Source organism: Apodemus sylvaticus, chromosome 16 (genome assembly GCF_947179515.1).
Source record: "Apodemus sylvaticus chromosome 16, mApoSyl1.1, whole genome shotgun sequence".
Classification (NCBI taxonomy): domain Eukaryota; kingdom Metazoa; phylum Chordata; class Mammalia; order Rodentia; family Muridae; genus Apodemus; species Apodemus sylvaticus.
This window is the reverse complement of record NC_067487.1, coordinates 51,118,236-51,142,291: the sequence shown is the minus strand read 5'-3', so window position 1 is coordinate 51,142,291 and position 24,056 is coordinate 51,118,236. Positions and strand designations below refer to the sequence as shown.

At 38.4% G+C, this 24,056-nt stretch overlaps 1 protein-coding gene across 1 annotated transcript in view; it reads left to right on the top strand.

Annotated features, from left to right (window-relative positions):
• The first annotated feature begins 1,000 nt into the window (after positions 1–1,000).
• Pde4d (phosphodiesterase 4D) overlaps positions 1,001–24,056 on the top strand; it is a 529,631-nt gene continuing 506,575 nt past the window's right edge. The window contains exon 1 of the mRNA XM_052160119.1: positions 1,001–1,155. Coding sequence (XP_052016079.1) covers positions 1,016–1,155 — 140 coding nt within the window. The 5' untranslated portion in view covers positions 1,001–1,015. The remainder of the gene's footprint in view (positions 1,156–24,056) is intronic.

The following is a 24,056-nucleotide window of genomic DNA, read 5'->3' as shown; positions in this document are numbered from 1 at the left end:
TGTTGCCACTGTATTTTAAAAGCATGCAAGGTCTGTATAGCTTGGGCATGAGAATCTTGCGGATGTCAGAACACCAGAGTAAATGACATCTATTTGGGAACTGAACTGGGGGTAAAAAGAACAGAGAGACAAGAAAGCCAGAAGAGTAAGAAATTCTTAGACAACGTCTGCCTTGCAGCCGTGAAATTCTTTTTCTTCCCAAGGCAACATATTAAAAGCTCACACACGGTTTGGATGACAACAAATTAGAGGGGATTCTGCAGTGAGAGAATCGATAGCTTAGTCATTTTACTTAAAGCGAGCAGACAGCCTTATTGTGGGGTTAGGCGGCAGATGAATTTCATCACCACAGCGCCTTCTGAAGTCATGATGGGAGCCAGCACCAATCCTGTCCTGCAAAGCAGAAATTACTCATTGCCTTCCTATTTCAGCCTTCGAAACCTGCAATTCTGAGGTCGGCAGAAGAAGTTGCCTTGCGCTATACATGGTTTCTAGCCCCTCTGCCCAGGTCTTTGTCGGACACGTCTCAGACTCAGACAGTAGCACTGCGTTGAAGTGACCACACAAGAATATGTTCCTAAGAAAGAAGAAAAAGCAGTATTTATCCCTAAAGGACAGCATGGCACAGCAACCTGAAGTTTTCCATTTCCCTCCTAATACTTCTTTAACAAGGATAACAAGAAACTGTCTTTTGACTCCTTTTTGTCCACAGTCCATAGTCCTTTCTGTGAGGATGCATTAATTCATACTCAAGGCAATTGGATCTCACCAGGACAATACTCGCCATCATTCAGGAATAGAGACTAGACTGGTTCTATTAGCATGTTCCCTGGTAGGAGCTACATGGATGGACTCACACCTGCAGTACTCTGTGATGTTTCTTTCTCCAAATCCCAGAAGGAAGGGCTTTTGTTTTTGCTGTGTGGGGGATTTTTTTGTTTTTGTTTTTTTTGAGGGGGAGTGATTTTTTTGGGGGTTGAAATTCATTACTTGTTGCAATAATTATCCATAATCGATGCTCAAACCAGAGTGTTGGGATTCATCTGTGAAAATCACTACATGCAACGTAGGAGACAAGGAAAATATTAATGACGGCAGAACTGCGAACATGATGCATGTGAATACCTTCCCTTTCAGAAGGCATTCCTGGATATGGTAAGTAATCGATACCTTTCAGTCTGAAAACCCAGAATTCTAAAATACCAGAGGAAGGTATGTCTTGAACGCTCAGTGTAAAACCAAGAAGACCATTTGAGAAAGTAACGATTATGCAATTAAAATTTTCTTGTTGATACAAAGCATCCCAAATAAGAAAGCATGAGGATGTTCACAATAGCTAATATTTCATAAACAAAAATATAGAAAATGACAACTTGCCTAGTAAGGAACAGAAATGGTAGGACTTGAAATCTGCTTTGTATTATTATTATTATCATTATTATTATAATAAAATGTTCTAGGAAAGGGCATACATGGATTTCTGACATCAAAGATCAGTTGGCCTGCATTTCCATAGAAGGTTAAGAGAAACTTTGAATGCTGACTCAATTAAAAAAATCAAAATCATAATTTCTGACTTGCTCACATATAAGAATGCTTTAGATATTCAAGGATAGTTCTTCTGGGCTGAATCAATAGAATTCTGAGAGAATTCTCACACATGAATCATGGAGTGCACTAACTTTACAGAACTTGCTTAGTTTTTGAATGTTTGGTCGGGAATTAAGGTTCAAAATTCAATGATTCAATGTATCGAGGTCTCCAGATGTGTGCCCTCACATTCCCTTTCTTATTGGCATCTGTGACTGAGTGGGTAAGAGCTAATTGCTGAGGCCATTACAAGGACAAAGGTGCTTATTTTGAAAGTTGCTTGTTTTTATTGTACCTGCAAGGGGGTGTGGATTCAATTTCTTATAGCAGAAACTTTGTGATTTATGATAAAAGCTCATTACAGGGCTTTTTATCTCCCAACCTGCATATGTGGTATTGCGTCTATTGGGCCTGATTTTCAAAGTATATTTTCCATGTAAACATTTTGACCGGACTCAGGATAAGTAACACATACATAAACAGATTTCTGAGGGGTTCGTAGATGCTTTTGTGATAATCAAAGTCTCGTAGTCTAAGACATCAGCAAAATTACTTATTGGGTTGTTCCAGAGGTTCTGTTTTCCAGCTAAAAATCACTTGCAGTGAATGTGGGGTGAGGGACCCCCTGTCACTCTTGACAGGTGCCTGTTTTATTATAACCCTAGAGTCATCCAGAATAAGGGCTATGGCGTATCTTCCTTCTCTGATGACCACAGCCTCTGTTCCCAAGCTCTGGTGTCTATGAGAGAGTCAGGATAGCATGTCTGTAGGCCTCAGGGGCCCACTTGCAACCGCATCACCAGAGTTCCTGACTCAGGAGGGCTTTGGTGCCAGCGCCTCGCTTCTCTTGTTGGTGAGGGTCAGAGGTCAGCATAAGGATCTAGTTGTTCTTACAGAAAAGCCACATCAGGAACCCTTAATTCTGAGATTAAAAGGTCCTGGAAATAAGTCCTTGCTACTCAGTAGGCATATGTCCACTTGTCTTCTGTTATTATAGCTCTGTGGTTAAGGCTATACCTCTTAACCTTAGCTTTAAATGAAGCAAAGGTTATTTTCCCTTTAAAGGATTAACATTGTCCTTTTCAGAAAGAGTACTTTGCCACAAAACAGCAGCTTCTGTTTTAGCTAAGTCTTATTGCTTGAGTCCATTTGTTTATGTTGCAATAGCTAGGATGTCTGTGAAGACATAGTACTGTGATCACCTTTTATTTTCACTAACCTCACCTCTACTTCTGACTGAAAAGAAGTGAGCTGTTCAACTCTGTAGTTTGGGGCGGGGAGAAAATGCAAATTTGCTTATTCATGCTTCTGTCAGTCTGTGAAAAACCGCGTTCAAAAGAGGTATAGAGAAGTTGAGAGTTCTGAATGGTTTCTTTTGTGCCTGGAGCTAGGTAACCCTTCATCCATTTCACCTCACGCTGTGCCAATTTGTTATTGTTGTGAACAATCTGAGCCCATGTGGATACCCTGCTCTGTATGACTATTTTCCCCTGGGCTCCTTAAAAGGCTTCGTTATTGAGACATCTAACTCCAAGGAGGAAGGTGGTGGTTTTTTCCAGGTGACCCATTTAGTGTTGCGCTTGACTCTCAACTTCCCCAGTTGTTGTTGCTTTCCTTAGAGATAACCGTACTTTCCAGCACTGCAGTATACAAGTCTTGGTGTTCGACAGGAATCCTTCCTTCCCTTTGCCCAAGAGTCCGTCTTGGATCGGTTTTCCAGGCTCTTCAGTCTTCTTGGTTCAAAAATAAAAAGGTTTAGAAAGACACTGTCTTTCTTCCTCTTCACATGCCATGCTCCTCTGTTTCTTTGTGGAAGGACAGATCAGAGAATGGCAACAGACCAAAGGCTGTGAACAATAAGCATCTTAAAGGAGACATGGCCTTTGATTTCAGAAAGCCTAGCTCTGGTCTAGGATGGCACTAAGCCCTTTGGTTAGACAGGAGAGAGAGAGAGAGAGAGAGAGAGAGAGAGAGAGAGAGAGAGAGAGAGAGAGAGAGAGAGAGAGAGAGAGAAGCATCTTTTTCTTTTGTTTTATGAGGGGCCAGGAAGAAACTGATATGGAGCAGGTCTAGAGAAGTCTTCGGAAGTTTCTCAGGATCACTATCCAAATAGAAATTCTCATTATCCAAGCCTTAGCCTGGCATGTTGATTATTGTGCAGTCCTATGATGAACTCACCGTTTCTTGGTTACAAGTTAAAGTTAATAAGTGGTTCGAGTAGTTGGCTTAATAGAACACTACCCCTTGGGTGCTGGTAGAGTGGTGTGAGGAATGTGTCTTTCCTGTTTGAAGCTACATTAGAAATATTTGTTGGAGGATTTTTATTGCAAAGGTGTCTTTCCATTACACATTTTAGCCTTTTTACTGCCTAGCCAAACAAAGATAAGGGTTTTCCTGACTGAATAAACAAGCACTATATACTTCCCTGTTTTCTCTGTCAAGTTATCAGAATGGAGCGGTAGCCTGGCAATTCAGAAATGGGTCTTCCATGGTCGAAGAAGGAAAATGAAGGTCAGCTTTCTAGGAATTTAAATTCCATTCAGCAGCAATTAAGAGGACTCCTGAGAAGCCTCATGATACTGTAATGTTGAGTTACATGAGAGGTTCTATCAAGAAGGATACAATAGTAACACGGGTTTGTGGTTTTTACACTCCCATACAAACATACATGATGCATGTTGCATAATATGATTTGTAAAATGTTGTAAAATGTTATAAATCTGTACAAGATACATAAAGTTGCATTGAATGCAATGAAGGTGGGGAGTTTCAAAGTTCAGGAGGGCATTCTATTTGAATTTCTTTGTATTCCTTTTTTGAATGGGCTCAACTGACTTGGAGAATGGGGACTCATAGTAATCACCAAACTTTGCTGAAGAAGGTTTTGGACTAGCAATTGTGGAGGATGATTAAGTATTTACTTATTTCATTTTCTAAGGACCAGATGTTTAAGTGCTTTATAATAAACTGCTGTGGTGATGCTGACAGCTCATAGCTATTAAGAGGTGAAAAGGGGTGATTATATCCCCTTAAATCAATAGCGAGCTGCTTTTCCTTTGATGCTCCTGCACTACCTTTGTTGGACAGCATGCTGCTGTGTCTCAGCTCCACAAGGCTGCAATCTAGCAGACAGAGTCGGTTATAACTCTTGTAGACCAAAGATTTGACTCCTGAGTTGCCCACTCCCTTTTCTTTTGATTGCTACATTTTCTTCATAGAGTGGGGCAAAGTATAAATGGGCATGTAATAGTATAATTTGCATATGTTCAAAGTGACGCAGTGTTTTAAATAAGTAATCCAATGAATGAACATTTGGAAAAAGACAAATAGCTAGCTGTTTAACAATAGGAAATCATTTCTCTCTGGCCACTTTTTGTCTGAACTTTTACATTGAAACTCTGCAAACAAAGTCTAGAAGTAAAGTGTACAGATAGAGGTCCTGCTTTGAACAGTGAATGGTAATCATGTATGCACGGATTATATTACATCTTGTCTAGAATAATGGTATTCTGATCAGTTTGGTAAGCAGAATTCAGTGAGTATCTGGGCACTTTCTACGGCAGTTGCATGACATCTGACCTTCTGACAGTACTTTCTCTTCCTCTTTGTAACAGCTCTTCTTAGAATACCAGACTCAAAGCTTGGGTCTAGAACCTGGTAGGACCAAAAATTTACTTGTAAACATTGGATAATAAACTTAAAACTGATAATTATGGGAGTTCTTCTGCTTCATACATCATTCAAGCACAGTGGTAAATTCAGGTCATTATGAGGCAGAAGGTCAGCCTTAGATTAAGGTTGTTTTTAATTAGATGAACTTCTGATCTTATTAAATATACCTTATTTGCCTCTTGGCTTTCTATTTTAATGTCTTTTATTGTCTCTAGCTATATGATCTTGAATTCTAAGCAATACCTTAGAACTTATAAGTGAAAATAAAATTTGATTTATGAATATTATGATTGAGAAGGAAATCTGCAACTGGAAATCCTAGTGTATGCCCACAATATACACAGATTGAGCTTTAGTTTTCTTAGTCTCTCTTAGATTGCTAAAATTATCTATTCTCAACTACTGACTGTGGGAACAAAAGAAGAAGCAAGAAAGAATAAAGAAAACAGAAAATCAACCAAGAATGAGGGTTATCTCATGCCTGTCTCTTGCTTTCCTACCCACCCTGCTCTTTCAGCTTTGACTATTGAATTGCTACTTTAATGCTGATGTCTTCAGTTGAGAGAAAATGTCTTCAACTCTGGGGGAGGGGAGTGGTGTAGGGGGAGGGATGTAGTTCAGAATGCTAAAATGAAAGATTAACTAATAGGAAAGTAACAACCACTTTCTCATTTGCCAATGATTTAAATCTCCTTTTTAAATTTTAACCCCTTACTCACATTCTACCTTTCTTTAATCCTATCACACAAAATTTTATGATGGCTAACTTCATTCCAATCTTTTAGACAATAGTTCAAAATGCCTCTAAGTCATAAGTTTGACTAGGGTCTGTTAATCACTTGATAGGCTATTAGATTATGTTTCCTGTGGTTTGAGAATTATCACCTTATAAACATGTCAAAGACAACAGGTTTAGGGATAGTGTCATATAGAATTTGTAATGCATATATACACACAGATTTATGTGCATTTCTCTTGTCTTTCTGTCTCTGTCTCTCTGTCTTTCTGTGGGTGTGTATATGTATGTATGTATACATGTATTAGGGTTGAAGGATAAATAATCTGGATTACACATATAGGCAGTGTAAGGCATGACAACTCCCAAATATGTATCAGAGGACAACAACACTGACTAAGCCCTCATGTCCATCCCCCGTGATTTCATATGAGCATCATCATTCAGTGGCAACAGTGATTTTTATTTTGAATTTGTATGTATGGTATATTTGTGTTTTGGGGGCACTGAATGCTCAAGTGTTGCACATGTGGAAACTGTCTCTTATCTTTTCAATAGCTCTCTACTTTATGTTTTGAGATATGGTCTCTCCCTGAACTTAGAATGTCCTGTTTCAGCTAGGCTGGCTGCTGAATGAGTTGTCTGTCTTCCCAGTCCCTGGCTAGTACCAAGGTTACAGATATATACTATCATGCCTGAATTTTACATGGGTACTGGGAATTCTGAACTCTGGTACTTATGTGTGGACAGCAAGCACTTCATCCATTGAACCATTTCACTACCCAACAGTGGCCTTCTGTTTTCACTATCTTGGCTCACTCTTTACAGAATGGAATGCTCAGAGGCTAAGGGACTTTCTCAAATGTCACACTTTCTCAAGGTGACATTCTGCTGACACAATGAAGCTGGCCTACTCTAGATCTGGCCATATTTCAAAGCTCAATGTCCCTTTAACAAACCATATTGGTTTTTTGTAAAACATGCCTCCACCACGTGTCCATGGGCCTTCTAAAAAACAAATTAACAAAATACCAGGAAAAAGGAATCATTAGCAAGTTGCATAAGTATGCCAGACACCTGAGAACGTGAATGGACTTTCTTTGAAAAAGCATTTGTTAATGTTGGCACTATGACCTGTAATTCCTCTATATCAGCAACTTTCTCTGTTTTCTCAGAAATGAATAATGTTTCCAAGGAATTTGCCACGAACTGTGTTCCTGAACCATTCTCACCCATAGGGTTCTTTGTAGATTAGTAGAAGGTGGTTCTCTAGGCAGAAGTATTAGGATAGTTGCCACACTTTAGGCTGACAAAGAAGAAATACAACTGCAGGAAGTGCTAAATGGATAGCACATCTGTGTAAAGTGAAATGCACTCTATACAATGCACACAAGCAGTTAGTAAAGCATGGAAGGTCTACTCAGTTTATCATATTTTCAGGGGTGCTATTTGGCCTTGTCCAAACTAGCTACAGAACTGTATTATAAGCTCTACTTGGTGGCTGTCAAATGAAATATTTCTGACCGTGTTTAGCTGATCATATAAGTTTGGGCATTTGCTGACAACATTGCTGCTCTTCAAAGTGATCAACCAACTATGGCATTTTAGATTTTATAATATCCATAGGCAAAGAGCATTAACACTGTCTGAACTGAGATCTGATGCTGGAGAAGATCATTTGTAGTGAATTATATTGGAACCAGTACAACATATTGATTCTTTTAAGCATGAAGTATTCCCAAATAAACACCTTAAGAGTCCTATATTGGAGAGAGCCACAAGAGTGTAAGACAACTATAGAAACATATAATTATAGTACAATACAGAGCAGGTAACTCAGAGATATACAAGACATCATGAATACAAAGGAAGACTTAACCTGATTGCCTTAACCCAAGTATTCTAAAAACCTGCAGGAACAGAAGACAAAAAAAGAATATCCTGAAAGGTTTAAAATTACAAGCTGCTGAAAACAATATGGAGAATTTTGAGGGAATGTCTCAGGAAAGATTTATTTTATCAATAAGTCAGTCAGTCAATCAATCAATCAATCAAATCTTACAACTAGATAACTTAGAGAAAATAACTTGACAGTTTTGAACAGTGTGGGAGGGGAAGTAGAGGACAGAACAGGGAGAGAGGAAAGGAGGAAAAGCCAGATGCTAATGCACAGTCATTCTGAAAGGAAGAATCCTGATGTGGATCTGGAAACTTAGTGAGAACCTCATTGCTTCTAAGAGAGGATGGAGGCTCAGGAGGAGAGATGTAGATATTGTATGAATTACATTGATGAGAGTCTTGAGTTCTTTAGGAAATTTGGTCTAGTTATTTCTGTTTCCTATGAGATATGTGATTCAAAGAAAAAAATCACATCTCAGTGGGAACATGGCTTAGTTAGGCACACAGGGTGCTCAGTCAGGCCATAAAACAATGTTCAAGAGTGTCAAGCGAATTACAAATAGGACAAGGATTCTGAAAGGAGATATCAAGTCATTAAAAGGTGCTTTCATCCTCTTTTAAATTTACTGACTCACAGTATGACATCAGGGGACAGCACAGAGGTCCGATGGACATGTTGCAGTTTCTAATTACTAAATTATGAATTGTTTTCTGATTAAATTAAATTGCTTTTATGATACTTTCCTATCAAATAATGGCTTGGGGAATTCCAAAGCATGCAGAGTCTCTGTTGTTGCTGTCTGTCTGGTATTGGTAGAAAGTGTCTTATGAATATATTCATCAGAGTGCAGTCTCAGGTTTGAGACCTGATTTTGGAAAAGTGAGATCCCTCGTGCTGCCTGGAAATAACTCTTGTGTGACAAACAGAATCTCTAAGATGCTTGCTTTGACTTTTGTCTTAAAACAATAAAATACATAGTGGGGAAAGATAAAAAATGAAATAAAAAGCTTCAGCTCTACTCATTTTTAATAGAAAATTTACTGTGGGTTTTGTTCAAATGTCACAATTCTGTGTATATTGCCTGATTGTATGAAGATTCTTCAAAACTTTATGAAGCTTATTTGAAAGTATCACTATTCCCTGGGAAGCTCACTCACTGGCAATAATGAAGCACACTTTGACTGACTCCAGTGGTCTAATCTAGTTTAAATATTTATTAATGTAAATTCTCCTTTATGTTTCTCTGATGCTTTAGAGAACTGACAAATATAAGACACTAATAGATATTATTTAATGGTTTTATGATTCCATAGCCAGTGATCATAATTTCTAACAGATTTTACAATTCCTCCTTTAGTTTTCTTTCCTTTTTTCCTTCTTCCTTCTTTAATTCTTTCTTTCCTTCCTTATGACACTGGGTTTGGAACCCAGAGTCTTATACAAGGCTATTGAAAATGATATGTGTGCTGTGCTCCATCGGCAGATATCCCTGAATATTATTTTTTTAAAATATTTTTATTTTCTATATTCTTTGTTTACATTCCAAATGATTTCCCCTTTCCCAGATCCCCCCTCCCCATATGTCCCATAAACTTCCTTCTCTCCATCCATTCTCCGATCACCTCCCTCCTTTTTCCTCTGTCCTTATCTTCCCCTCCAATGCTAGGTCAATCCTTTCCAGGATCAGGACCCTCTCCATACTTCTTCATGGGAGTGATTTGTTATGTGATTTGTGCTTTGGGTATTCAGGGCTTCTGGGCTAATTAATATCCACTTATCAGAGATTGCATTCCATGTGTATTCTTTTGTGATTGGGTTACCTCACTTAGGATGATATTTTTCAGATCAAACCATTTGCCTAAAAATTTTGTGAATTCATTGTTTTCTAATTGCTGAGTAGTATTCCATTGTGTAAATATACCACATTTTCTGTATCCACTCTTCCTTTGAGGGACATCTAGGTTCTTTCCAGCTTCTGGCTATTATAAATAAGGCTGCTATGAACATAATGGAGCATGTGTCTTTATTGCATGCTGGGGAATCCTTTGGGTATATGCCCAGGAGAGGTATAGCAGGGTCCTCCGGAAGTGTCATGTCCAGTTTTCTGAGGAACCACCAGACTGATTTCCAAAGTGGTTGTACCATTTTACAGCCCCACCAGCAGTGGAGGAGTGTTCCTCTTTCTCCACATCCTGGCCAACACCTGCTGTCTCCTGAATTTTTGACCTTAGCCATTCTGACTGGTGTGAGGTGAAATCTCAGGGTTGTTTGATTTGCATTTCCCTAATGACTAATGATGTTGAGCACTTCTTAAGGTGCCTCTCAGCCATCCGAATTTCTTCAGCTGTTCAATTGGAAGTCAGCATGCAGAAGAATGAGAATTGATCCATTCTTATCTCCATGTACTAAACTTCACTTCAAGTGGATCAAGGACCTCCATGTAAAACCAGACACACTGAAACTAATAGAAAAGAAACTGGGGAAGACCCTTGAGGACATGGGCATAGGGGAAAAGTTCCTGAACAGATTACCAATAGCTTATTCTCTAAGATCTGGGACATCATAAAATTACAAAGTTTCTGTAAGGCAAAGGACACTGTTAAAAGGACAAAACGGCAACCATCAAATTGGGAAAGGATATTCACCAACCCTACATCTGATAGAGGGCTAATATCCAATATATACAAAAAACTCAAGAAGTTAGACCCCATGGAACCAAATAACCCTATTAAAAATGGGGTACAGATCTAAATCCCTGAATATTATTGAGTATTGGGAGTCACTATTACTCTTTCTGAGGCTGTTGGTTTCAGTCATGGTTTCAGAACTTACTATAATGTACTGAGTGGTCCTGATCACTTATAAGGAAACTTCATGTTTTTTTCTTCCTTGAGTTTCCACATTTTTATTTTCTAAATCTAAAAGTGAAGAGGTTGATTATTATGAAACTGGAAAGAATTAATGGTTCCATACATTAGATACATGTACTCATTTCTCTCTTCTTAAAGTGTGACTGTTCTTCCATTCAAGGTAAATAGAGAAGTGATACATTGACTAGAAAACTACTTGGGAATTGAGTTCTGGTTATTTTCTTTAAAAATTACACATATTTACTTATTATGTAGGAATATATGCATATCATCATTCACATGTGGAGGCCAGAGGACATCTTGAAGGAATTGATGTAAAAGTAACTTTTATTTTGCAGATGTAATTGTCCTCTCAGAGGCTTACTGCTGAACAAGCTCATTCTTTCCAGATCTTTCTGATTTCTGGCTGCTTCAACTCAGCTTTTTCTTGCCCAAACCCCTCTCCCAGCTAACTGATTCAACCTTGCTTCTCTTGACTTCTGACTTAATTGCTCTGCCTGGCCTCATACTAATTTCGGCAATATGTTCTAATCTTCGGGCTCCTTCTCATTCTCTAGCTCACTCTGCCTTCACCTGCAACCTGACTCTGTAAAACTGTCCCAGTAACCCCACCTCTGCCCCTGCATGCCATCTAATGTTGTAGTGAGAGTGGCATATCCTATCTCTGACCCGTTCTGTCAAATCTTTCTCTGATTCATCATTTTGTCTGCCCCTCATTTAGACAGCACTTTCAAACATGGTTGGTTCCTTGTAGAAACCAACCTAGAAACCAACCTTACATTTATTGTTTAGATTAAATTGTTTGGGATTAAAGGATATATCTGTATTCCAGCCAGATCATAGTGTAATCCAGGACATGTCTACAGTCTTTCTGGATCACATAAACCTAGAAGGTCTTTGAATGTGATTCCTTGCCAGAGCAGCTATGCTGCTGGATTATAGTTCCTCTACAACTTGACTAGCTCTTTCTCCTATTTCGATCCAGAGAACCAAACTCAAGTTGCAAATGCCTTTATCTTCTGAGCCTTCTCATTAGCATGAAGTTCTTATGCTTTTCTTTGTATTTAGATTTCCCTGTAGACAATCCCTAGCCTCTGCTGTAGACATTCTGCTTAATTCATGCTTTACATAATCTAACTTAAACAGCAGCATTTTTCATACAGCAAAGTTATGCCCATAAGTGCTGACATCCACAATAATAGATAAATGCATCCAGTGTAGAATTGATGCATAGATATCTTACAAAGACTGTTTTAGATTGAACGTAATTCCAGAATTATAACACTAGAATTTATGGCTGTCATGATTAATTTCAACTTCCATGAGAAAGGTTGTGTGTTTAGATAGGCAAAATTTTTCCATATTAAAAAAAAATGGGGCCTTGAGCATAAATAATTCTCTCACATCTTATCTTCTAACACTGGTGAGAATTTGTCTGAGTTTTCATATTTAGCTCTTCTTCTGAATGGTGCTTAACCTGAGAGCCCTCTGAGAAACTTTCTTCAAAACTAATTGGCACTTCATTCCTCATCATTCAGTGACTGTTCTTTTCTATTGATGTATATATCTACATATGTATGTATGTATGTCTCATCTTTCTGCTGAGACTAAAGACTTAAAATTAGCCTTGTAGCTCAGTTATATCTGTGCCTGCATTCATAACACTGATATTTTATTCTACTTCATCTTCATCATAACAAATGCTACGACTCTCAACATACATGTCTGCACTGTCCAACAAAAATCAAGAAAATCTTTTGGTGTTTAATTTAGAAAATATATTAACTCTTCATTGTATATAATATTGGCACTGGACCCTGCCATATCTGACCTGTACCTTTCTAATCTCATAGAATAAAGCCTACTTATCAATTTTATAATCTTAATTCCTTTATCTTTTGCAACACATGTACCTACATTTGAGCTTTTTAATTTAAGTTTTTGAGATTATAATATACTTATACCATGACCTCTATCTGTCTGCATCCCCACCAGTAATGAGTAAGTGTACCCTATGTGTACTTTATGTGTTTGCTCCACATCTTCTCCAGCTCTTGCTGCTACCAATGCAAACAAAGGTTTGCAAATAACTGAAGATCTCTTTTAAACAAAGCCCAAGGTAATCTAGATAAAATTGACATGACATGTTGATGAGAAAATTTACAGGCCCATGTATTAAAAAAGGGACTGATGAAGCTAAAGTCCAACTGTGCCCTGAAACCCCTTCTCCTTGCAAAGTTAGCTCCTTGGGTAGAATTCTATGTTATCTGAAGTTTACTTTCCTACTGCTCAAATGAATCTCATACGAGAATATACTTCTATGTACCAATCTTCTGTCCTAGCAAATCCATGCTAACGCATTACACCCCATTCTGCTTTATTTGCTGACTCTGAATTCTAGGTCGAGTGGAGCCTTTCTTCTGTTCTCTTCAAACCTTTTGGATTTCTTATAGCACAGCTTGCTTTTCTATGGTGCTTGGTTCTTTGCATAGAAAGGCAGGCTGCATTGCAGATGATAGTACCATCACAGTTCCAGATAACCTGATTCAAATCTGGAAAAGTTACTTAGGTTCTTAGGTATCCCCCGCTACAGAATGGGGGCCAAGTAATCATTATTACCTCTTGACTACCATGAGGATGAACTGATGTAACACACATTCTCAGCCATAGTGCTTGGAGCTATGGTAGGTGGATGTCAAAATGGCATCCCTCTGACACACAGTATGAGCTAAGGAATTGTGTGTGCATGGTGGGTATGTTTAGAGAACAGCAGCTGGAAAGTATTACAGCAAGACAGGAAAGAAAAGAAAGTATGGGGTATAGTACATCTATTTCAGATAAATGAAATAGGCAGCCAGAGTCAATGTTGTTAAGGATAAACATCTTGGATAAAATTTTGCTTCAGATTTGTCCCACATGTTAGATGGGAAAACCAGAACATTGATTCCCTGACTCCTGATCTTCCTCCATTCCTGGCAGGGCCAGGCTGATTTACATGCAAGCAAGGCCTTAAGTGCAGCACTTCATGTACTTCAACTAGAACACCATGAATATGTGACCTCTAAGGGGAGACAGTCACAGCTGCAGAACTGTCACCGTAATTTCCCAGGACCTACTGCATTTTTCTTTCCTTTGACCTCAGATAGCTCAGTTTTCTAAATTTCCATTAACACAGAAAGTCTGTACCTTTCAGTGAGAGCATCAGCTACCTGGTGAGGTTTTCTAATTGACACATTCATCAAGGATAAAGAAAACATTTGTGCCTTATACACCCCTCATCCTTTTCTCGGAGTTAGGTATGCTGTATGCTGCAAGCACTACGAAAGGAGAAGGAGAAAACTAGGAGTGCTGTTCTTGTGCTTCCACTAATAAAATACACATCCTCTGATAGCAGCGTAACTCACTTTCATTTGTTTTTTTATTCCCCAACAAAGAAAACATGGCAGGAAATTCTACTTCCCTATTGTGCTGCCGTGATAAAATGAGGCAAGGCAGACAGAAGTCTGAGTAAAGCCTTCTGAAGGAGCAGACAAGGTCAGCAGGTCTGCTAGATTTTCCCAGCATTTTCCTATTTCCTTTGTATTGTTTGACAGCCTCATACATTTATATGATACATTTTAGACTGTCTCCTCCACCCTGTCCTCATCTACTCCCTCATCCACTGGTGCTCATACTCCCCACCAGTGGCTCTGCTGCTGTTCCTCCTTATGTTACCCACTGAGCTTAATAAGAGGTATTTGCCCTTGTATAGATGAAAGTGCTAATTGTCTGCGGCTATACCACAAAAGGATACCCACTCACCCAACAGCTGTTAAGCACCAATACTATATGTCTTAGTTACTTTCCTATTGCTATAATAAGATACCACAACCAAGGAAACTTGTAGAATAAAGTGTTTTTATTGAAAGCTTACAGGTTCAGAGAGTCCATGATCCTCAAAGGGAGGGGCCTAGCATGTAGGCAGGTATGGTGCTAGCACAGTAGTTGAGACCTCATGTCCTGACCTACAAGCAAGAGGAAAGAGAGAAAGAGCTAACTAGGAATGGCTTGAGTTTTTGAAACTTCAAAGCCCCCCCCCCCCCAATGATACACCTTCTCCAGTGAGGACACATCTACTAATCCTTTCCAAACATTTCTACCAACTGGGGACCAAATATTCAAACACAGAATTCTGTACAGGCTATGCTCAAAGCACCAAATTCCCTTGAGGAGAGGAAAGCCACATCATGGGCCCTTCCTTCATTCCTGATAAAATGTTGATAGATCTAATCTTGTACTGGTCTTGTGCAGAGAATCCCAGCAGCACCGAAGTCATGAGTGCCATGGCTATGTTGTGTCTGGAAGGCATTGATATTTTCTGCGTGTATCCCTAACTTCTGCTCTTGCATCTTTCTTCCCCTCTTCTGCAACATTTCTTTGATTTAAAAGTAACCATCATAACTATGTCATCATAACTATATTTTTTTCATTTCTCATTTTGATTGTCTTACCTGTTTGTTTTTTTAAAAATGTCATTAAGGAAAATATATTCTTAGGTGAGACTTTAAAATACAGAAAGTGTGCCATATTTGTTTCATTTAAAATAACAAGTACATCTATTAGCTTAGTTAATAATCACAAATTTGAATTTCTTTCACACATCAAAATGTGAATATACTCTTCTGAAAGAATATCAATAGCTGTCTTATACTCACAGATTTCTTGGCAAGAGCATATTTTGAAATTCACAATCTCTTTAATCATCTTCAGGCTCTAGAGGCATGGTTTCCAGAGATTAGAGATAATGACCATTGACAAGAAATGTCAGTGGGGAAGGCAACTGTGCCCTATGTCAGAAACATTTGCATGAATTTGTGCAAGAAAACAAAGCAAATCCCTTGTCTCTACACCCTAATAGCAAGGACCATGGAAATCAAGAATAGAGGAGTAAATTGGAAGAGGAGGTAGCTCATGTATTTTGATAAAGCAACTATTCTGTGACCACATCATTGAAGAAAATAACACTCTTTCTCAAGACAACTAAATACCAATAGTTCCTTTGTGAATGGTGCTGCCTTCTGGGCCCCTCCTTGGTCTATGATAAACTATCACTCGGCCCAATCTCATGCAAATCTTGTACAGATAACCATGGAGGCAATAAACAATTGATTTTCTCCCTCCTTATCACGTGGTACTGTGTAAGAGAACAATCTCAGTTTTAGTCAACTAACAACGAAATTCAAAAACCAGTCTGATATAATATATATCTAAATCTATACCTATATCTATACCATATACATAAACGTATTCATACACACACACACACACACACACACACACACACACACACACATATATGATTCACAGAGATCTACCTGCTTCTGCCCATATGACACTGAAGAATGGCATAACTAAGATGAAAATATTCTCAAATGTTCCAACCATATATTCAACTGATGCACTAAGCGTGACAATTATAATGAAAGAATAATTAGGGGAAGGGTTGTTGTTGACAAACAGAATCCTTCACATTTACGAGGCAGGTCAAATAAACTATTGGGGGGGCTGGGCACAGCTCTATCTATCCGTTTTCAAACAAACAATGCTTTTTGCTGGTAAAAACAAAACAAACAAAAATGTAAGCTTCAAAGAGCTACAAACAGCAATAACAAAGCAAGGATCCTGAGTTGTAGATGAGTCCTTCTCCATCAAGTAGCTTTATGTCTAGAAAACGCATAGCTTTAAAAGCAGTAACACATCTAAAGCAGTTTCCCCTGGCCTCTATCTCTCCCCATGACCTCTTTTCATTCAACTTCACTATGAGAGTCTCTGAGATTTTTTTTTTAAGGTTTCATTCCCAAGGGTCTAGGTTTTCATTCCCTGATTCTTCATGCCAATTTATCACTGTTACATGCTGTAAAATCGCTGAGTACCATCTTCGGGAAGCAGACAGTACATCAGCCTTCTGTCCTATTCCTGAACTGAGGTCCCTAGTGTCCTTCACAGATACGCTTTACATCAACAAAAATGCCACACTTTATGACTTTATGACCGTCATTCTGAAGACTCTCCTTTATTTCTTTCATTATTTTTAACATTTTCAAACAAAAATTATTTTAAAGGGGCCCAGAGCTCATTTAATATGTAGTATTTATTAAATGTATTAGGGAGAATCTTTCTTGGACATCTGAATGAATTCGTTTGTAAAATAAACAGCACAGTTTCTCTTGTAAGCAGCTAAAATTACATACATAACATACATACACACACACACACAAATATATTACACATATATATTTCTTGTAGAAAACAAAGCTTGTTCATACTAAGGTAAAACATAAAAATGCCCATTTTGTGTTTTAAATACCAATGTTTTAAAGTCTGTAAGTTTGCATTAAAATATTAAAAAAAAGAATTTATTCAAAATCTGGATTGATCTATTAGGTTGCTAAACTGTCTGCTTGATTTTTTTTTATCCTATATTTTTTATCCTACTTTTAAATCCTGATTTTGACCTACGAATTTCAAAGCTGTTAATTATACTACAGTCTAAGCCAGTTAAAGATAAGTATCCTAAGATGAGTGTTAGTCGTTGTTTTTAACTCAAAGCGCTGCCAGCACTGCTGAGTTAACTCACACGGAAGTTTGGCTAGTGCGTATTACTTGATTTATTCATTGTTTTGCTGGAGATGTGTAAGGTTTTCAATACTCTATCACAGCGCATGTTTATGTAAACATCAATGTCTATAATATGTTTAATCGATTGTATAATAGAGAGACTTGAAATGGATGAGTTGGTAACAAGACTCTAATTCACTCGAAGGAAAGCCCGTGCCCACATTACGTCATTTTTGTCGTAGGCATATTTATACAGCTTACAAATATTTTATGGTGCTTCTTGAAATATCCATAAGCTTAGAAAAACATTATTTGACACTTGAATCTTAGTGTGCTTTGTTGGTTTTACACAACAACCTTTTGTTGTTGTTGTTGTTGTTGTTGTTGTTGCTGTTGTTGTTGTGCAGACAGCAGTAATTCTCATGAGACTACATCCACTTTGAAATGTCTACAAAATATCAGGAGGTTAGATGCTGTGATTAAAGACTATCCTCTTCCTACCATTATTCTCAGTCTGATTTTACAGCTGTGGAACTAGAACAAAGACTGTGTGGGGGAGGGGAGGAGGAGAGCATTTTTTGCTTGTTTCTTTTATGATTTTTTTTAGACCTAGAGAAAGAAAGGTAAGGGAGACCAAATTCTGAGGGTACCTCTGGCTGTGTCATTCCCCAGAGGGCTGTTACACATGAATACTCAAAGCCTTCAAAAGCCAACGATGATATTCACAACCAAATAATAATGTGCTAACCTCATTCACAGTAATCACAGATAATGTAGAATTTGTGGCTGCCATTTCATTTTGAAGGTAAAATAAGAGACTTATTTTGTAGATTTCATATAACATCCCGGGCTGCATCAATAGACCTTGAATAACCCGAAATAAAGAGGTAATGAGTGTACTTGACTCTGCATCATTCAAACCTTTGCTGGAGCACTGGGCCCACTTCTGAGCTACAGACAAAACCAAAGAGGACACAGAGAGTGGCGAGGAGAGGAAGCCAAACCATGCCTTGTTCTCATATCAAGTGGTTGGAAGATGGTAATCGTTAGAGAGACAAAGCTATGCAGTAATCCAGCGCCTAGTTCTTGGAAGGGGCTAGTTCATTGTGGCCACTAATTTGAAGTATAAGTAGTACCAGCCCCTGCAGTAAGCAGGATTAAGCCACAGATGCAACTTCATGTTCTAGTGATGAGGAAAACATTTTCTGTGGGGAGACGTGTGCATGGCTCATCTAGTCAAGTAATGATTACATTCAAGGATCAAAAACATGCATATTTGGTGTCCTAGCAATTTGACAACATCTACCATTTTTTTCCCTCCTAGTTTGAAAGCATTTTTGTTAAATCGCTCCTTTATCTTTCCTATATTTATAACTAAATTTTGCCTAATTATTTTCTTGGAATTCTTGAAGGACAGAGACATATGACATCTCACATCAAGTATTTCCTGCCATTTACTAAACTTTTCCTTAAGTGAGTCATGTGTTTAATAGTTCCTAAAATTTCTAACCGGGTATTAATTGATAATTTATGTTATAATCCAATGTTTTTAAGAAAATGCAAAACAATGCGAGCCAAACTGAAGTTAATCTGCGAGGAATATTCCATGTTTTTATTTTAGAGAATTAAGTATCAGTTTATATTGGTTTGCATAGACTTTGCTGTTTAATTATACCAGCTTAAAATACAGTTCAAGATATTTAGAGCTTTAAGGAAGAAAAGTTTATGTTAAATACTTTTTGATTTATAGGGAAAAAATACCCATGAGGAAAGCATAGAAGTTTTCAGGTTCTCCACTCCGGTTTTCTACTCCTTTCTAATTGAGAAGTTCATATGTGCATATAAAGGATTTTTATGTAGTCCATACCCTACACACTTCCTTATCTCCTCCCAGCACATTCTCTCCCCACATGCACACGTACACTCATGCACACTGAGCCTACCTACTGCAGTTAGGCTACTGGGCCTATCCTACATGGGTGTAGGATAATCTGCTAAAGCATGGAGAGCACTAGTAGCATTTCAGGGGCCAAATCCCCTAAAACAAAAACTTCCTTTCTCTTCCCGAGCAGCCATCAATCACCAGTAGTTTCTCAGCTAGGGTTGGGACTTCATAAATCCTTCTGCTATCCATGGTGGGATATTGGCTAGCTTGTTCTTCTGCAGATCTTGTTAACATCTTATAGGCGTATGAAGAATTTTACAGTTAGGACACCAATTATTTCTAACCAATTAACATATTACTAACTAAAATTCATCATTATCTATATTTATATAACCAGCTTCACAGAACATTCATTTTCTAGTCTTGAATTCCATACAGGATACCATTATTTTTTTTTCTTTTTCTTTTTATTTTTTTATTATTCGATATAATTTATTTACATTTCAAATGATTTCCCCTTTTCTAGCCCCCCCACTCCCCGAAAGTCCCGCAAGCCCCCTTCTCTTCCCCTGTCCTCCCACCCACCCCTTCCCACTTCCCAGTTCTGGTTTTGCTGAATACTGTTTCACTGAGTCTTTCCAGAACCAGGGGCCACTCCTCCTTTCTTCTTGTACCTCATTTGATGTGTGGATTATGTTTTGGGTATTCCAGTTTTCTAGGTTAATATCCACTTATTAGTGAGTGCATACCATGATTCACCTTTTGAGCCTGGGTTACCTCACTTAGTATGATATTCTCTAGCTCCATCCATTTGCCTAAGAATTTCATGAATTCATTGTTTCTAATGGCTGAATAGTACTCCATTGTGTAGATATACCACATTTTTTGCATCCACTCTTCTGTTGAGGGATACCTGGGTTCTTTCCAGCATCTGGCAATTACAAATAGGGCTGCTATGAACATAGTAGAACATGTATCCTTATTACATGGTGGGGAGTCTTCTGGGTATATGCCCAGGAGTGGTATAGCAGGATCTTCTGGAAGTAAGGTGCCCAGTTTTCGGAGGAACCGCCAGACTGATTTCCAGAGTGGTTGTACCAATTTGCAACCCCACCAGCAGTGGAGGAGTGTTCCTCTTTCTCCACACCCTCTCCAACACCTGCTGTCTCCTGAATTTTTAATCTTAGCCATTCTGACTGGTGTAAGATGAAATCTTAGGGTTGTTTTGATTTGCATTTCCCTAATGACTAATGAAGTTGATGCTTCTCCGCCATCCGAAGTTCTTCAGGTGAGAATTCTTTGTTTAACTCTGTACCCCATTTTTTAATAGGGTTGTTTGGTTTTCTGGAGTCTAACTTCTTGAGTTCTTTATATATATTGGATATTAGCCCTCTATCTGATGTAGGATTGGTGAAGATCTTTTCCCAATTTGTTGGTTGCCGATTTGTCCTCTTGATGGTGTCCTTTGTAATTTTATGAGGTCCCATTTGTCAATTCTTGCTCTTAGAGCATACGCTATTGGTGTTCTGTTCAGAAACTTTCTCCCTGTACCGATGTCCTCAAGGGTTTTCCCCAGTTTTTTTTCTATTAGCTTCAGAGTGTCTGGCTTTATGTGGAGGTCCTTGATCCATTTGGATTTGAGCTTAGTACAAGGAGACAAGGATGGATCAATTCGCATTCTTCTGCATACTGACCTCCAGTTGAACCAGCACCATTTGTTGAAAAGGCTATCTTTTTTCCATTGGATGTTTTCAGCCTCTTTGTCGAGGATCAAGTGGCCATAGGTGTGTGGGTTCATTTCTGGATCTTCAATCCTGTTCCATTGATCCTCCTGCCTGTCACTGTACCAATACCATGCAGTTTTTAACACTATTGCTCTGTAGTATTGCTTGAGGTCAGGGATACTGATTCCCCCAGATTTCCTTTTGTTGCTGAGAATAGTTTTAGCTATCCTGGGTTTTTTGTTGTTCCAGATGAATTTGATAATTGCTCTTTCTAACTCTGTGAAGAATTGAGTTGGGATTTTGATGGGTATTGCATTGAATCTGTATAGTGCTTTAGGCAAAATGGCCATTTTAACTATATTGATTCTACCGATCCATGAGCATGGGAGGTTTTCCCATTTTTTGAGGTCTTCTTCCATTTCCTTCTTCAGAGTCTTGAAGTTCTTGTCATACAGATCTTTCACATGTTTGGTAAGAGTCACCCCAAGATACTTTATACTGTTTGTGGCTATTGTGAAGGGGGTCATTTCCCTAATTTCTTTCTCAGCCTGCTTATCCTTTGAGTATAGGAAGGCCACTGATTTGCTTGAGTTGACTTTATAACCTGCCACTTTGCTGAAGTTGTTTATCAGCTGTAGGAGCTCTCTAGTGGAGTTCTTTGGGTCACTTAGGTAGACGATCATGTCGTCTGCAAATAATGATAGTTTGACTTCTTCCTTTCCAATTTGTATCCCTTTGACCTCCTTATGTTGTCGAATTGCCTGAGCTAGTACCTCAAGTACAATATTGAAAAGATAAGGAGAAAGGGGGCAGCCTTGTCTGGTCCCTGATTTCAGTGGGATTGCTTCAAGTTTCTCTCCATTTAGTTTGATGCTGGCTACCGGTTTGCTGTATATTGCTTTTACTATGTTTAGGTATGGGCTTTGAATTCCTGTTCTCTCCAAGACTTTAAGCATGAAGGGATGCTGAATTTTGTCAAATGCTTTTTCAGCATCCAATGAAATGACCATGTGGTTTTGTTCTTTGAGTTTGTTTATGTAGTGGATTGTATTGATGGATTTCCGTATATTGAACCAACCCTGCATTCCCGGGATAAAGCCTACTTGATCATGGTGGATGATCGTTTTGATGTGTTCTTGGATTCGGTTGGCAAGAATTTTATTGAGTATTTTTGCATCGATGTTCATAAGGGAAATTGGTCTGAAGTTCTCTTTCTTTGTTGGATCTTTGTGTGGCTTTGGTATCAGCGTAATTGTGGCTTCGTAGAAGGAATTGGGTAGTGTTCCTTCTGTTTCTATTTTGTGGAATAGTTTGAAGAGTATTGGTGTTAACTCTTCTTTGAAGGTCTGGTAGAATTCTGCACTGAAGCCATCTGGTCCTGTGCTTTTTTTGGTTGGAAGACTTTCTATGACTCCTTCTATTTCTTTAGGCATTATGGGACTGTTTAGATGGTCTAGTTGGTCCTGATTTAATTTTGGTATTTGGTATCTGTCAAGGAAATTGTCCATTTCCTCCAGATTCTCCAGTTGTGTTGAGTATAGGCTCTTGTAGTAGGATCTGATGATTTTTTGGATTTCCTCAGTTTCCGTTGTTATATCTCCCTTTTCATTTCTAAGTTTGTTAATTTGGATACTTTCTCTGTGCCCTTTGGTCATTCTGGCTAAGGGTTTATCTATCTTGTTGATTTTCTCAAAGAACCAGCTCCTGGTATTGTTGATTTTTTGTATGGTTCTCTTTGTTTCTACTTGATTGATTTCGGCCCTGAGTTTGATGATTTCCTGCCTTCTACTCCTCCTGGGCGAAATAGCTTCTTTTTGTTCCAGGGCTTTCAGGTGTGTCATTAAGCTGGTAATGTATGCTCTCTCCATTTTCTTTTTGGAGGCACTCAGGGCTATGAGTTTTCCTCTTAGCACTGCTTTCATTGTGTCCCATAGATTTGGGTATGTTGTGTTTTCATTTTCATTGTGTTCTAAAAAGTCTTTAATTTCTTTCTTTATTTCTTCCTTGACCAAGGTATCATTGAGTAGAGTATTGTTCAGTTTCCACGTGTATGTGGGCTTTCTGTTGTTTCTGTTGCTATTGAAGACCACTTTTACTCCATAGTGATCAGATAGGAGGCATGGGATTAGTTCGATCTTCTTATATTTGTTGAGGACTGTCTTGTGACCAATTATATGGTCGATTTTGGAGAAGGTACCATGAGGTGCTGAGAAAAAGGTATATTCTTTTGTTTTAGGATAGAATGTTCTATATATATCTGTTAAATCTAATTGGTCCAAAGCTTCAATTAGTTTCATTGTGTCCCTGTTTAGTTTCTGTTTTCCTGATCGGTCCATTGAGGAAAGTGCAGTGTTGAAGTCACCCATAATTATTGTGTTAGGTGCAATGTGTGCTTTTAGTTTTAATAAAGTTTCTTTTACGAAAGAGGGTGCCCTTGCATTTGGGGCATAGATGTTCAGGATTGACAGTTCTTCTTTTTGTATTTTTCCTTTGACCAGCAAGAAGTGTCCCTCAGGGTCTCTTTTGATGACTTTGGGTTGAAAGTCAATTTTATCTGATATTAAAATGGCTACTCCAGCTTGTTTCCTGAGACCATTTGCTTGTAAAATTGTCTTCCAGCCTTTTACTCTAAGGTAGTGTTTGTCTTTGACCCTGAGGTGTGTTTCCTGTAAGCAGCAAAATGTAGGGTCCTGTTTACGTATCCATTCAGTTAGTCTGTGTCTTTTTATTGGGGCATTAAGTCCATTGATGTTAAGAGATATTAAGGAATAGTGATTGTTACTTCCTATCATTTTTGACGTTATTTTTTAAATTTGAATGCTTAACTTCTTTTGGGTTTGATGAAAGGTTACTATCTTGCTTTTTCCAGGGTGAAGTTTCCCTCCTTGTATTGGTGTTGTCCTCCTATTATCCTTTTTAGGGCCGGGTTTGTGGATAGATATTGGGTAAACTTGGTTTTGTCATGAAATATCTTAGTTTCTCCATCTATGGTGATTGAGAGTTTTGCTGGATATAGTAGTTTTGGTTGGCATTTGTGTTCTCTTAGAGTCTGCATGAGATCTGCCCAGGACCTTCTAGCCTT